At 40.3% G+C, this 15,854-nt stretch overlaps 1 protein-coding gene across 3 annotated transcripts in view; it reads left to right on the forward strand.

The window, feature by feature from the left end:
* Positions 1-15,450, forward strand: part of adgrd1 (adhesion G protein-coupled receptor D1) — a 65,189-nt gene extending 49,739 nt beyond the window's left edge. For all 3 annotated transcript variants that reach the window (XM_088335463.1, XM_088335464.1, XM_088335465.1), the window contains 12 exons: positions 1,826-1,899; positions 2,612-2,735; positions 8,760-8,863; positions 10,061-10,172; positions 10,271-10,424; positions 11,509-11,575; positions 11,748-11,814; positions 13,016-13,107; positions 13,195-13,321; positions 13,396-13,437; positions 13,591-13,683; positions 13,774-15,450. In XM_088335463.1, coding sequence (XP_088191589.1) covers positions 1,826-1,899; positions 2,612-2,735; positions 8,760-8,863; positions 10,061-10,172; positions 10,271-10,424; positions 11,509-11,575; positions 11,748-11,814; positions 13,016-13,107; positions 13,195-13,321; positions 13,396-13,437; positions 13,591-13,683; positions 13,774-13,869 — 1,152 coding nt within the window. In that variant the 3' untranslated portion in view covers positions 13,870-15,450. The remainder of the gene's footprint in view (positions 1-1,825; positions 1,900-2,611; positions 2,736-8,759; positions 8,864-10,060; positions 10,173-10,270; positions 10,425-11,508; positions 11,576-11,747; positions 11,815-13,015; positions 13,108-13,194; positions 13,322-13,395; positions 13,438-13,590; positions 13,684-13,773) is intronic.
* Positions 15,451-15,854: the final 404 nt, after the last annotated feature.

Raw genomic sequence — 15,854 nt, forward strand, 5'->3', positions numbered from 1 at the left:
GTGACCTGACACCACAAATATTCATTGAATGTTTCCTTTGTTGAGTCACTTGTGGGGGGGTTTAATAAGCTGTCTAAAGCTACATGTCAAGCGTTTTGATCATTATGAAAACTTTTCCACAAGGAAAGGTTTCTGTCTAGTGCTCCATGAGCATAATTAGTCTTCTTTCATTGCAACGCAACTGTGGAAAGCAAATAGAAGCCTATAAAGCCATGCTTACAAAGTGCCAATTACACCCTGCTTCTCTTTAGGGTCATTTTATGCATACACAAAATAAAAAGCAAAAAAAATCCCAGAAGTGCCGTTCCCACAAACATACTGTACTAGAATTTACATAAAACTCACTCTTGTAGGTTATTAGGCCTCGTAAAACTCTCTCCACACAATCAGGTGGAGTGTCACAATCGATCTGAAAGTGCAGAACAGACATAATGTGAGTCAGAGCGCTCCCAAAATGAAATCACGTGTTACGCTATGCAGTAAAATATGAATGAATCACTGGAGTGAGTGACCAGAAGACGACCTGAGTGTCAATTTTGCTCTGACTCGCATTTTTCCAGAAGGAAATGGTGCAGACACAATTCATCCGATGACCTGAGTCTGAGTGTGGATGCTGAGGGAGTACCAAGATATAAAAAAGCTCTGCTACATGTGCAACCTATTGAGAAAAGGGGTTACCACAAAGTCAATTGTGACGCCTTCATCATTAGCTCACTCTCTTTGGAGACTACAGTATCTATTTGTTAAATAATTATCTAGGAAACAATGCTTTCAAATAATTGTGAAGGAGAGCAGGGATTTTAAATAATCTTACATAGGGATGCACAAGACCATATACTGTAGCAAGGCCTTGAACTTCTGCTTTAAGAATATCATCAACAACAAAATAGAAAAGAGCAAACTATCTACTTTGATCATATGGTTAGTTAGTTCCATCCCTTAACCACTAGGATCGTAGGGGCACATTTTCCTGTGGTGTGTCTTGGGTAAGTACAGCTTTGTGGTGCCCATCCCTCTCCAGGCTTACAAATGTTTCCATATATGATCGTATTTACAAATTAAATTATAAAACATTCATTCAGTCATAGCACATCTGCGGCACAGTTCTGAGGTCATGGGTTCAAATCCAGCCACCAGTCTTCCTGTGTGAAGTTTGCATGTCCTCTCTGTGCCTGCGTGGGTTTCCTCTGGGCACTCCTGGTTCTTCACTCATTTCTGTGGAGGCTCCAGTGTATTACGGTGTAATTCAGTGCCACTGTATAACATACTTCATGCTTCTTCTTCTACATGTGTATTTGTGGGTGTACTTTTTTTAAGAAACGAATAGGAAAAAACTGGGCTTGACAGTAATTGTGTTTCTGCTAACACAACGTGTAATATGATTATTCACAAATGGGAAGTCACAGTGCTGAATCATTTTAAATCACTTTAAATGAAATGAAAAAAAACATTTTAACCAGCCAGACACTCTGGGTGCTCAGGAAACTTAAAACTCTGAACCTAAATCGCCCTTGGTTTTAGTGCATTCTTAATGCTATTTGTCTACTCAGTGATAATCTGTGTTTTTGTTGTTGTTGTTTTTTTATCAAGCCTTTATTGTTTTTAACTTTTATTTACAATACAGCAGTGTTTCACATTTTGATGTTCTATGGACCATTAACTTTTGCGTGTTGGCATCTGACTCTCAATAATAATCGAAAAACAACACTTCAATAAAATTAATATTAATTCGTACTGTGGCTGTTTGCATTGTTTTTAGTTAGAGCATTACAAGGCAAAAAGAAAACCAAACCTTTTAACAAGTCCTATTTGACTTTGTTTCTAGAGTGAAGAACAGCGGGAACAAGTGCTTAATCAAAGCAATAAAGTCTTCCTGTACTGTGCATTCCTGGACTATAGGTGGGTAAATCATTCAGATTTATGTGTGATTAAATGCTACAACAGGAAAATTGCACATTTTTTTTAAATCCGATTTTGTTTTAATTTCATCAGAATATTTTTATGCATTTTTCAAACGTTTTTTTTTTACGTCTAATTTGGGTGTACTGAACTTATTTACTGTAATTACTTTAATCTTGTAGAAAAAAACATTCCAAAAGTATTAATGGCCACATGGAGGTAGTCTTTGCAAATATTACTTTTCTATCTTAATATTATTTTGTATGTTTATCTTTAAAGTCTTTCATTACATGTTTATCATGGAGTGCCACATGTAATCTTATTGTGACTTATGTACACTATGTAACAACCAATGATAACAAAAACATTTCTAATTCTAAGTTTGTTGCCTAGAGATGCTCCTAGAAAAAGCAAACAGTATAATTCTTTTTTTTTTTGTAAAATGACTACATTTTGAAATAAAAAAAGTCAACCACAGAATGCTATTTTTGCTCTGGGAGGGTATGTTTTAGTTTAAATATCTGTCCTTGTTTAAGTATGCCTCCCCCTTTCTTCTGATGTTAAAAAAGGAAGTGACCACAATTGAAAAGGGCCCCAGTGAGTTCTGTGGAGTTTTCTTTGAAAATAGGTCACAAAACATTCGTGTACAATATCTTGAGGTCGATTTATTTTGTCAATTGATATTAAGGAATGTTTCGTTTTTGTTTTTCAGCTCCAAGGAAGGCATTTGGTCAGACCAAGGTTGTGTGCGTTCAGAGGGAAACATGACATATTCAGTGTGTTTGTGCAACCACCTCACCAACTTTGCCATTCTTATGCAAGTAGTTCCTTTGAAGGTAAAGCGTTAGTTCCGTTAATAAACGCAGCTTCAACTTTAGGAAAATAGACCTGCATAAATAGAGAAACACCTACAGGCCCTTGGGAATATTTTCTGTATCATGTTGTTTCTATAAAGGCAGTGACGCCATGTTGGAGATTTTTGGCTCATATTCAAATGTTCAGAATTATGATTATGGATACCTGTAACCTAGTTCCAAGTGTTTATAGGATTATTTTGTTATGAATAACAATATAAATGAATTATCCTGTCAAAGACTTGACATGACATGACGTGATTGTAAAACAGCCTTAAGCAGGGCCACAATAATGATACCTCGAAATTAGGGCAGTAACTGGCCCGATATCTATTGGTACTCAGTCAAACCCCAATTGAATAAGAATGTTGTACTATTCAAAACTAAATAAATAGACAAATAAATAAAATAAGATCAAATTTTAAGATGTAATGGAGTTTTTCAGAGAAACAAAGTAATCTCAGAAGTGAATACTGTACATGTCTTTTTCCGTATAAGACTGTTCATCTGTGGTGTCCATACTGTGGCCCAGGAGCCATTTGTGCCCCAGTAACCATTATTCAGTGGCCTGCAGAATACACCAAAAATTATACCCCTCCCTAAAATAATGTGTTTTATGGACTAGGCAGCTTTCAATTTCTATAGCCAACAATGATCATTTATTATTCCTTCTTTAAATTATTTTGAAAGAACATTTTTTTAAATAATTGATCATTTTTGTAATTGTTCAAAAAAACTTGATAGAACGGTATTTTGTTTTTTGTTAGAAAAAAAAAGATTTTGAGGTTAAGCGCACCGCTCCGTGAGTGTGAAATGAATGAGACGGCAGAGAGAGAGAGAGAGAGAGAGAGAGAGAGAGAGAGAAAGAGAGAGAGAGAGAGAGAGAGAGAGAGAGAGAGAGAGAGAGAGAGAGAGAGAGAGAGAGAGAGAGAGAGAGAGGCGACCAGACATAATGAGTGTAAACCAAGCTAAAAGAAACGAACGCACACCTGACTTCAATATTGTCCCCTGCATTGTGCAACATTAGGATGCTTTCAAATAAAATTGTAATCCAGCAAAGTAATCCTTATTTTTACTATATATACCTGTAAACTGATTATTATTTTTTTCCTGCAAATGTAACAGAATACAATTACGTTTTTTTCGTATACTGATTACGTAATGTTGTTACATTCATTCTGTTACTGGTAATAAGAAGCAACAAAAACACAACAGTTGCATGGTGTGTCTGCTTGTCAACGCAGAATATGATCAAGGATGAAGAGCAGACCTACTTGCTTTGGTTTAGCACATACAAACACAACTCATATTTCAAAGTACTGACAAAAATTAAAATCTGCTACACATCAGCAGATCTTAACCTGATTAAGGAAGAATATTAAAAAGTAATGCGTCAATTGCCAAAAATGAATTGGTTCCGTTTCGGTCTAACTGGAACCACACGTTGTTTTTTTTGCAATCTAATAAGCAAAATGCTGTATATGTTATGAACTAAATACTGTATAAGAAATCTTCTTGGGCAGGTTTAGGATTTTTTTAATTTTTCAATTCCAGCCTTTGGAATAGTGTGGGAATACTGGCATGTAGTGGCACTTATCCAGTAATTTTAGAGTATAGTAAGCAACATGCATTGTGGAAAATGTACCTTATTTTCCGGACTATGATCCAAAAAAAACCTAAACATTTGCCAGAATTTCAAAAGTGCACTTTATAATCAGGTGCGCCTTATAGACCGGAAATATATTGAATAAAATCGGAAATACATAACAATACAATGATTGATTGATTGATTATTGCTCCAGCAAAGGTCGGGGGGTCCGGTCCCTGTGCGTTGAGCCGACCAGATGAACCAGGTTTTTCCAATGCAGGCGGTCTTGTGCCAGCTGTTCTACATCCTCTACAGCAACTCCGTGTTGTTGGAGGTCGCCCGCAACGACGTCGAGCCATCGAGTGCGGGGTTTCCCTCGTGGTCGTCTCCAGCCTGCTGCCTTTGGGTCAAACTGGAGAATGGCTCGTGTCGGATGGTCTGGTGGTAGACGAAGGACATGGCCAAACCAGCGGGTGCGGCGTTGTGCGACCAAGGAAGATGCTCGGGGCTGGCACGTGCGGGCTCTAAGCTCTTTATTGGAGACTCGTTGGGGCCACCTGATGTTCTCGATGGTTCTGAGAGCCCTGCTATCAAAACCGTCGATTCTTGTGGCCAGGGTGTCGTTCAGGGGCCATGTTTCTGAGCCATAAAGCAGGATAGAGAGTACGGCAAGGTTGTAAATGCGGAGCTTCGTCTTGCGTGCGATGGTCAGAGTGGTTTCCAGAGAGACTGCAGAGCAGATGCTGCCAGGGCTCTTCTGCGGAGAATCTCTGGTTTTAGGTCCCCATTGTGTGTCACCATGGACCCCAGATACACAAAGCTCTTGACAGGCTCTACGATGTCGCTACCAATTTGGATGGGAGGTGGATCTGGTCCATCACCAACATACATGAACTTGGTTTTCGTCCAACTCACTTGGAGGCCAAGCCGCGCTGCCTCTTCGCTGTAAATGCCCAGAGCGTCTTTCAGCTGGCTGTAGGAAGTGCTGAGCATGATGGTGTCGTCAGCATACTCCAGGTCAGTCAGGTGGTAGTTGCCGAAAGACACTCCGGGGATGCGCTCACTAACCCTGAACATCAGATGGTCGATGATGCAATTAAAAAGGTCGGGAGCAGCCACGCAGCCTTGACGAACGCCGCTGGAGATAGTAAACCAGTCGGAATCAATGCCGTTGATACGGACACAGCTCTCTGCGTTGCTGTAGAGTAGCTTGAACAGGGCTATGATCTTGGGTGGTGCTCCGAGAGCTTGGAGGATGTTCCACAGTGAAGAGTGGCAGACGGTGTCAAAGGCGGCCTTCAGATCAATGAATCCGATATATAGATGGCGATCTTTACGGAATTCACGGGTCTTCTCTATCAGCAAACGGACGGCAGAGATGTGGTCCGTTGTGGAGCGGTTGGGCATAAAGCCAGCCTGCTGGGGACGGCGGCAGCTTCTGATTGCTGGAAGGGCACGGCTGAGCAAGATCCTGGTAAAGACCTTGCCCGGGATGGAGAGTAAGGTTATACCTCTGTGATTTCCACAGACAAGCCTGTCACCCTTGCATTTCCAGAAGGGCATGATGACTCCTCTGGTCCAGTCGGTGGGCAGCTGCTCCGATTCCCACACCTGGTTGAATAGGCAGGTTAGCCACTCCACCATGCCATCACCGCCGGCCTTGAGCATCTCGCCGGTAATGGCTCAGATGCCGGGGGCTTTCTTTGTGTTCAGCTTCTTCAGAGCAGCTCTCACTTCCTCGGGTGTTACAGGGTCTGTGCAGCAGGCGTCGCTAGGAGGTGCTGTGTTTGCAGCCACTAGGAGGGTGGGATCAGCCGGGATGGTGCTGTGCTGCAAGAGGAGGCTAAAGTGCTCCTTCCAGCGCGCGAGACAGTTGGCTTCTGTCATGATGAGGTTGCCGTCTGAGTCTTTTACCAGGGCTGTCTGTATGTGTGGGCCGCTACGGGCTTGGCGTAGTAGACTGAATACGCGGCTCATGTTGTTGTTGTTGGCCGCGGACTCAAGCTGTTGGGCTTCTGCCTGCCAAAACCTCTCCCTATCTTCAGCAATGGCCACATTGCGCAGGCGGTTCAGTCTCCGATACTCCTCACACCGCTGGTCTATGATGTTTAGTGTCCTCTCTGATATCCAGGGCTTTCTCGGGGAGGATCGCGGGCGTCCGAGGACATTGTGAGCAGACTGGAGGACACTTTCCTTGAAGGCCGCCCAGTCTGTCAGCTTGTCAGGAGCCAGGGCATCGAGAGTGCGGCAGATGGAGCAACTGAAGTCTCTGGCGATGTTGGGGTCGCTGAGTCGGGAGGAGTCGGGGCGAGGCAGAGTCTTGTGCTGGTTGGCTCGGAGCTTTAGCTTGAGCTGGGCCACCAGCAGACGATGGTCTGTGTTGCCAAGCTGTGCTCCTCTGAACACCCGGCAGTTGGTTACAAACGACTTCCAGCGTCGTGATATCAGGATGTGGTCCAATGCCTTCCTGGTTCTGCCATCTGGGCTGTACCACGTCCAGTGATGGATGCATTTCCGGGGAAACCAGGTGTCAGCAACACAAAGGTTGTTTTGGTGGCAGAGGAGGAGGAGGCGGTTGCCATTGTCGTTTGTTGTGCTGTCAACGAAGGTGGTGCCGACAGGTGAGCCGGGGGGCCGATCATTGCTGGATAGAGTGGCGTTGGCATCAGTGAGGATGATGGTGACATTGTGTGGTGGGGCTTGGTCGACAGCCTGGTGGAGTTGGTCAAAGAACGCGTCCTTCGCATCCTCATCAGCGACATCAGTGGGGGCGTAGGCGACGATCACTGTCATCTTGCCGTGATGGTGGAGGAGGCGAGCAGACAGTAGTCTGTCGCTTATTGGTGTCCAGCTGATGAGGGACCTCCGGAGGGCTTTTGGAATGGCGAGAGCCACACCGTAAAGGCCGGTCCGACTCTCGGGGCCACTCCAGATGTAGCAATGGTTGCCAGCTGTTGTTTCACCATTGCCTTGCCATCGTACTTCACAGAGCCCTGCCAGGGTGATGTTATAGCGACAGAGCTCTCGGGACAGCAGGGTGGCAGCTCCGGGGCGAAGGAGTGTCTGGACATTCCAGGTGGCAACACGGGTCTTACGACAAAGGTCGATCCGTACTCGTTGGTCGGGGGCAGGCTGGGGTCCGTTACCGTGTTGGTCAGTCCGGCTTCTTTCTCTGGTCAGTTTCGTAACAAAGGGGGTTTTCTCCTGGGTGAGTTGTTAGCCCTCCGCAGGATAGTCGGTTGGTGGGGCTGCCACCTCACAGCGTACCGACACGCTGGGGTCTTTGTTTGTCTGGAACCTACCCCGGAGACCGGCCCGCCATGGGTGACCCTACTAGGAGCAAGCTCCCGACGGTATCGCTCTCCAGGGTCATTGGAACACGCAAGCCCCCTCGCCGCATCAAGGCCAGACCCATCCGAGGGGGACAATACAATGAATTGCTTCTATATACAGTTACCATTTATAAACATATCAAGTTTTAGTTGTGAAACCAGATTTCATATAATTTATGTTCTGTGAAATATTTCTACAGTAAGTATTATTACTCAAGCTTTTTTTTTGTGAAATAATTATTTTGACCCTTTTATTTTTAGAAGCTCAGACATTTATAGCTCACCCGTTCCCCATGAAATAATGGGGGGGCCACATTTGGCCCCTCGGGCCATGAGTTTGACACATGTGTAGTTAGGGAAACCAAAATTAATTGAATGTGGTTCCTCTGGTCACTACAATGGTCAATGGTACAGCCCTCAATGACCACAGAGCCAAAAAGGCACAATAATGAACATGAAATACTACAGATATGTGTAGTTTATCCTAATTATATTGCATTATACATGAACAGAATCCTGACTAGTATATTTTTTACAATCTGTATCTAGCAAATTCTTGAATCCCAACATGATGTACAGTGAAAGCATCTGGAGTATGGCCAACAAGTTTGCTTGTTCATTTTAAATAGAAAACCACTGCGTGGTTAAGTACCATTTTAAATGCAGAAGACTATTTGATGCTATTCTTTCCCCGTAGTGTGCCTGTAATTAGTGGTCTGCCTCATCCCTCAGCTGCAAGGGAATGTACCACACGTCCTTCTGGGGCATGTCTTAGACTTCTTTACTTTGGTAATGACAAGGCACATGAGAAGACAGTTAATAGAGAATCAAACCCAATCTCTTGAAATAGCTCAGACTCTAAAATAACAATCTGTATGAAGGCCTACACCAGTGAATGAATGGAGAACTACTATGCCAATCTTCACTAAATCTCTCCTCCAGATGTTTTATTGAACCTTTGCAGGTTGAATACAGTAGGTGTAAATATGTGTATGCGTTTATGGAAAAATAAGTTGTTTTATGTATGTTGTAATTTACCTATGTAAACAAAGAGTTATAACGATTGTCCATGTGTTTTTTGCACAGCTCACCTCAGGCCACCGGGTGGCACTGTCAACCATTGGCTATGTTGGATGCTCCATTTCCATCTTTTGTCTAGCCATCACGCTCGTCACATTTGCAGTCCTGTCGTGAGTATCACGGATTTTGTTAGACTGAGTTTGATTGCAACTCCCCCATGACCTAATTTCTGTTGTCAAAGTCATTTTTATTTGTCAAGCCATTAATTACACAAAGTCTCAAGCAGCCGCACAGACCACCATTACAATATCCCCTGATTTGAAACCTACATAAGGACAGGGGGATAGTGGAAAGAAACTCCACAAAATGAAAATTAAGAAAAGTGTAGATTACTGCGGGAAGAGGAACTATACTGTATTTGTTTTTTTTGTTTTTTTTTCTTTTTCGTTTGTCCCTGTAGCCTACATAAATCCAAAATTAAGGTTTGACATCGAAGCTGACACTGGCACAGAATGTGTAAGAAGCACAAGAATTGGTACTTTTTAATTTGGATATTTAAAAAAAAATCATAGGTTGAAAAATCATCAATATATAGGTAATATTCTATTATGAAAAAAAGTCCATGCAACAAGGAAAATATAAATGGAAGTGTTTGTCAAATCACAATCCTCAGTCTCACTATCGCTTCATTCTGCATATTCAGATTCTCAGCCCAAGACTATGTTACATTCTCATTGTATGACTAATATGCATTATACGATGTGATAATTTAGCAATTTTGAAAAAGAAAATTCAAAAACTGTGAAGTTAAATGAGAAGGAACATTACCGGAATATATCTAACTATTTAATGTATTTTCAATTTCATATTTACAAAATAACAGGTGAGGCACAGCTACATCTGCCAACCCTGAATGAACGTTATTGAACCACATTTTCTATCACTCTGCCTTTGACTAAATAAGTGAAGATTTAATATGTGTATCAATGTTGGATTCAAAGTGCTTGGTGACATTAGGTGTGACAGCTTTTGCAAAGGCGATGCTATGTTGAATTTTGAATTTAAAGGATGAAATTTACTATTACCTGACCCAAGAAAATGTATATATACTGTTTGGAATTTTACTGGCCCAACTGTGAAGCTAGCAAATGGGATTTCATTGTATCTTAATATTATCTTGCACAATAACATGCAAGACATTTACAAATTACCGCTTTGGTATTAAATTGATGGAATTAAATGTGCAAATATTACAACAGTAAAAGTAGAATTTTTAAGCAGAATGATCCATAAGAACACATTCAACACATTTCAAGGTATACAATAAAATTAAAAGAACTAAGGTATTTTTTCTATATGTTATACAGATCTGTAAGTACCATTAGGAACCAGCGCTACCACATCCATGCCAACCTGTCTTTTGCAATTCTGGTTAGTGAGATTTTGCTGCTCATCAGTGCCAGCTTCGACCCAGGAACGGTAATTCTTACAACATTAATCAGGAGCAATGAGGATGACATTAAAAAATGGATGAACTCACAGTTCACACCCCCCCCCCCCACCCCCCCATGTGCCAGCTGCCTTGTAAAATCATGGCTGTCCTGCTTCACTTTTTTTTTCTGAGCGCGTTTGCCTGGATGCTCGTGGAGGGCCTCCACCTGTACAGCATGGTGGTCAAGGTGTTTGGTTCCGAAGACAGTAAACACATATATTACTATGCTATCGGTTGGGGTAAGTCAATCATTCTTGCATTCAACACGATGATTCGTCATCAGTTGCAGCCTGAACTTTTCAGTACGAGTTATTTTATTGGTTTACTCATCACAATATATTACTGAAAGAAAAACAATGTTCTATAAAGAGTACAACTGTTTTGAATCTCAAAGCTAAGTAAAAATTGCCCCTGTAGTTCGTTCTCAAAGAAAGGACTTTTAGACGTTTGTATACTGTAGGCTACATGGCTACAGGGCATTGTACTTTAAATAAAGCATGTAGCCATGTAGGCTACATGGCTACAAAGGAATGCCCCCTCCCCATGTTGAACCCATTAGTGGCAACATTCTGAGCGTTTGTTTAAGGTGGTGAATTCTAATTTTAAGTTACCATATGTAAATTTCATGTAAAAGAGTGGTGTGAGAGTCTGCATACCTTAAAGTAGATACAATAAGCTTCCAATACAAATTTAAAGTATTTGCTATTGAACCTGTAGGGGGTTTGGTTGGTTGGTTGGTTGGTTGGTTGGTTGGTTGGTTGGTTGGTTGGTTGGTTGGTTGGTTGGTTGGTTGGTTGGTTGGTTGGTTGGTGGTTGAAGCCCTTAACCACTAAGGATGTTGGAGCACCGTATCCTGTGATGTGTCTTGGGCAAATACAGCCTTGTGGCGCCCGTCCCTCTCCAGGCCAACATATGTTTCCACCCGGTCATGTACTCCTAATGTTGATTATTATTTGAACATGGTGTACTGTACAGACACCTTTGAATTTTACAATGAGCGATAGTTACAATGTTGAACATTACCTTCAATGACATAATCAATACGGTCACGCTGCTCGGTACTATTTCATAATATGCAAACGAAACTTTTGTATTTGTATTTGTATCAGTTCATCAATGTATATTTGTCCCTGGTAAATTCAGCAACTCAGATTTCAGTTCAAGTGTGAGAAATGTGTGTAGGTGTCTATAAAGGTGGATACAAAAATCTTGCCAAAGCAGCTTGTACTGCATTAAGCAACACTATTTGTTTTTGTCACTCAATTCTCAAGTTAGATATAATACTTTTGTTACTGATCTTTTTTTTTCATATTTTCTTACCAGGCTCTCCCCTGGTAATCTGTGTAGTGTCCATGACCTCATCTTTGGGCAGTTATGGAGAGGTTGACAAGTGAGTTTAAACTGCACGTAAAATGGAAAAATGAACGTCATTGTATAACACCCAATTGAATTACATACTCTAATACTTAGTGGCATTGCATCATCATCACTTAAAAGCTGTTGAAAAAAGAAACAATAAAAACTCATTACAACGCAAAATTTCTCTTCCTTTACTTTTCCAGCTGCTGGCTATCACTGAAAAATGGAGCCATCTGGGCTTTTGTAGCACCGGCTCTGTGTGTCATTGTGGTAAGGCATTTTCAGTCATTTACATGTGTTTTAATTCCATATCCTAAAATGACTCTGTATTCCCTGTTAAGAGTCAAGTCTATCCAAAATAATACACTGCAAAAAGTCCAGGTAAAAAAAAAAAATAAGGAAAAATAACATAGTTGGACTAGTGTTCTTGTTTTCAACTGAAACATGTTTAAAATATTTGAGAAAAACTTTTTAAAATATTTTTTGTGAGATATTCAATTTAAACCTGGCAGCCTGCAATAACAGATCGTTTTGCTCATTTTAAGCAGTACATTCTTACTTGTAAGAAAAAACAAGTGCAGAACATAGTTAAACAAAAAAAATAATATTAAAAATAATGATCATGATTATTTTAGTTATTTTTAATAATATGAAATGAAATGATCTGCATTTATATAGTCAATGACTTCCCAAAGCGCTTTACAATGTGCTCCACATTTCCCAATAGCAGCCTTGCAGCCATGTAAGGCACTAACCTTCTTATTGGGGGTATTAGGGGTTCAGTGTCTTACCCAAGGACACTTCGACATGTAACATGGGCGAGCTGGGATTCGGACTGGGATCCCTTGATCCCAAGACGAGCGCTCTACCTCCTGGGCTACTGCCGCCCCATTTCATGAGAACAAGTTGAAAATATAGTCACGAAAAAAAAATGCAACAAAATAAGAAAATTATATTTTAAAAGTCTTATATTCTAGGGTAGCATGTCTATGAAATGCACGTACTTACACACGCCACACAAGCAGCTTGACAGAGTCTACAATAATGATTTAAGCCAGAAGATGGGGTCAGCAAGTAGAACGTTTTCAAATTCTGGATAACTTCATTAAATAAGACAAATAAGTAAAATTGTCTGCCAATTGAACAGCTTTTTATTTTTTCTACTGTACATAAGATATTTATTTTTGAGGGTGATATTTCATATGTGTGTTTATTTAGTGAAACTCAAAAATCACTAGTTAATTTTGATTTTATTTTACAATCAAATTTCTCCTCAGCCCTGACCCCCAAAAGTCTTAACGCGAAAATCTGATTTCCAGTGCTAGTACTGTATATTTATAACATTTGTGTGATTGGTTGTTACAGAGCTTTGTATGTCATGTACATTGACCAATAGTGGCAAATTCGGTTGGTTTTGCTTCTTAACTCATAACTCTTTTGTCTTATGTGTTCTTTTCATTCTAAACACCAGGTCAACATTTGCATTTTAATATCAGTGACCAGGATAATATCTCGCATCAGTGGTGAAAACTACAAAGTTCATGGGGACGCAAATGCGGTGAAGTGAGTGTTTCTGTCTCTGTCAAGCTTTTATTCAGTTGTCAAATTCCTGTTTAGTACAGAAATTTGAAAATGTGTTTTGTCTTGAAGGCTAACTACAAAGGCTGTGGCAGTACTTCTACCTATACTGGGGATTTCATGGATCTTTGGGATTTTAGCTGTCAATACCCATTCCTTGCCATTCCTTTATATATTTGCCATTTTTAACTCTTTGCAGGTCAGGTTTTCTTTTTCCAACAATTAATGTTTTATAGTTGAAAATATTCCTAAAGTGTTTTCTTTCCTTTACAGGGTTTCTTTGTGTTTCTGTTCCATTGTCTTCTTAACTCTGAGGTAGGTGGCTTTACTTGTGAACTGTTATGGTGATTTTTTTTTTTTCGTTTGTTCCCCCCATGAGAGGCAAATCTCCACACGCCTTCCAGAAATATTAAACTTGGCCCGGAACGTTTAATTGTGTAATGTTGTTTCCTCTGCTTCTTTCTGTAGGTCAGGGCTGCTTTCAAACACAAGACCAAAGTGTGGTCTCTCACCAGCAGCTCCATGCGTCACATCAACGTAAAGCCCTTCAACTCTGACATTGTGAGACCTTGCGTTACAGATCGGCTCGGCCAGAGAGCTGCAAAACTGTTAACTGGCCCAGCTAAACTCTCCCACTCTCCTATTTTGTAGATGAGTGGAAACAAGGAGGGTGTATCCCCCACTAAGATGAACATATGGGACAAAAGCACCAACTCAGCAAATCGTATTGACCTCTCGGCAGTGTAGACCACCACCACGTCTCTTGTGTAGAATATCATGCATTGACTTAAGATTTTTCTCACTTTTTCATGTGATTAACAGTCATCTCGGTGGATGCCAAAAGAGGTGTTGTGTAGCTCCTCCTTTTAACATTCCAACTCGAGTAACTGTGCCTTATTAGGGTCTCATGATGACATAATATTGTTCCGCAGATCGGGGTAGAGATTTCCGAGGTCAGTGGGATCATACTGACGTAGCGTTAATAATTTTGTGACCACGATGCTCTGTTGCTCGGTGCAACAATGCGTCTACAGTTGTGTGTTGACTTGTCCAAATGTTCACAGCAGTAATTTTGGCTCAAGTGGTTTTCAATTGCAGATCTGCCATTTTTCACTGAATGACATTGTTTTCTTTGGTTTGGTTTCCATGCCTTTAAATCAACAGCACACCATTTTTGGAGATATCACACAAAAATAACTGCAGTCTCAAACCACGCGTAAACAGTCAATTGGAAAATCTTTCTTTCTGATATGCTATATTTATTATGTGATCTATTTTATGCCTATTACTGTGTGTTACAGTTCAACAGGACTGTATTTTGTGTGTTTTGATTTAACTCGTGAAATGAACTGACTGATATTTAGCAGTACCTCACATTTTGCGTAGATGCAGTATGGTCTGATTGCTTAAAGGGACACTGTGTAATATTTGACCACTAGAAGTTGCTGTATTGTATAGGTCAGCTGAAAAGGAGTGCAGTAAAGTAAAAAGAAGATTACAAACTACGGTGACTCAAAGTGACCAAACCACACCAATTGCTTCTCATTTTGTGCCTAGCCTCCCACAAAGTTTTTTTTTTTTTTGAGTACCATTAGCAGCAAGACGGTAGACAATCGTGTATTTCCCCTCTAGGTAAGCCTCATGTTATGTGAAATAAATAACAATTTCCTCGACCAAGGAGTCTTTTGAAAAATAAACGTTTGTTTGATAATTCACTTATGTTTGCTTATTTTTCAAATCAATTTTGTATTTTTAGTTAATGAGATTTTTACCACTAGGAGGCCCTAAATAACACACAATGTCCCTTTAGGAATAGCAAAATTGTGCTTGTTTTGGACATGTCTGTGAAGTTTTCAAATGGCTTTCCAAGCAACATTTTAAACTTTGTCCATTGAATTTGTAATGTTTTGGAGTAGAAGTATGGTGGATGACTGGCTAGTAAATCTGCTTTGCAACTTTAGATTATTGGTTCAAATCTATACCCGGTTTACCTGAGTCAATGTTGAATTTTTGCATGCCGGCATTGATGTGTTTTTCTGATATCATTTTTTCCGACATTCCAAAAACATTCTTGTTGAGTTTGCCTAGCGCTGTAAACAGTCTGTTGGCTTGCGTGATCAATAATCTGTTTTTTTTTAAACAGAATACCTGATTTTTTTGTGTTTATAATTGTGAGAATGAAAGGAAATTTCATGTACATGTCATTAGTATGCATCCACACTGCACCAACAACATCCTGTTACATCTTTAATCAAGCACTCACAAGTCAGTTATGAATTTGAATGATGCGATCGTTCATTTTTTTTCTGTCAATCTTTAGTTTAATCATGGTACTGTGGAATTTGCTTTCAAATATCTTTATTAAAATGGTTGTATAAAGTTGTGTCATCCTCTTTAGTCAGTGTGTACCCTTTACTTATAAATATATTTTGTTCAGAACTACACAATTGATTGCAATCCCTCTTGATGGCATTAAATTTAGGAAGGTAAGAATTATAATCTGTTAAAGGCTATAACTGAAACAATATCAATAATGTTTCTGAAAATTAAAAAATGTGCCGCAAAACAATCCTCTTGTTTTTGAAGTGCAATATAGAAATAGTGCAATGAAAAAGAAGCACAATGACATTTGGGAGCAACATAATTCTAAAATAAGTCAACAAATAAATCTGAAAATCCATTTTTCTATACATAGGTAAGATAAATATATTTTACAGTCTTGTACGGCATCA

This window comes from Urocampus carinirostris, chromosome 5 (assembly GCF_059441175.1).
Source record: "Urocampus carinirostris isolate Australia breed hairy pipefish chromosome 5, RoL_Ucar_1.0, whole genome shotgun sequence".
Taxonomy (NCBI): domain Eukaryota; kingdom Metazoa; phylum Chordata; class Actinopteri; order Syngnathiformes; family Syngnathidae; genus Urocampus; species Urocampus carinirostris.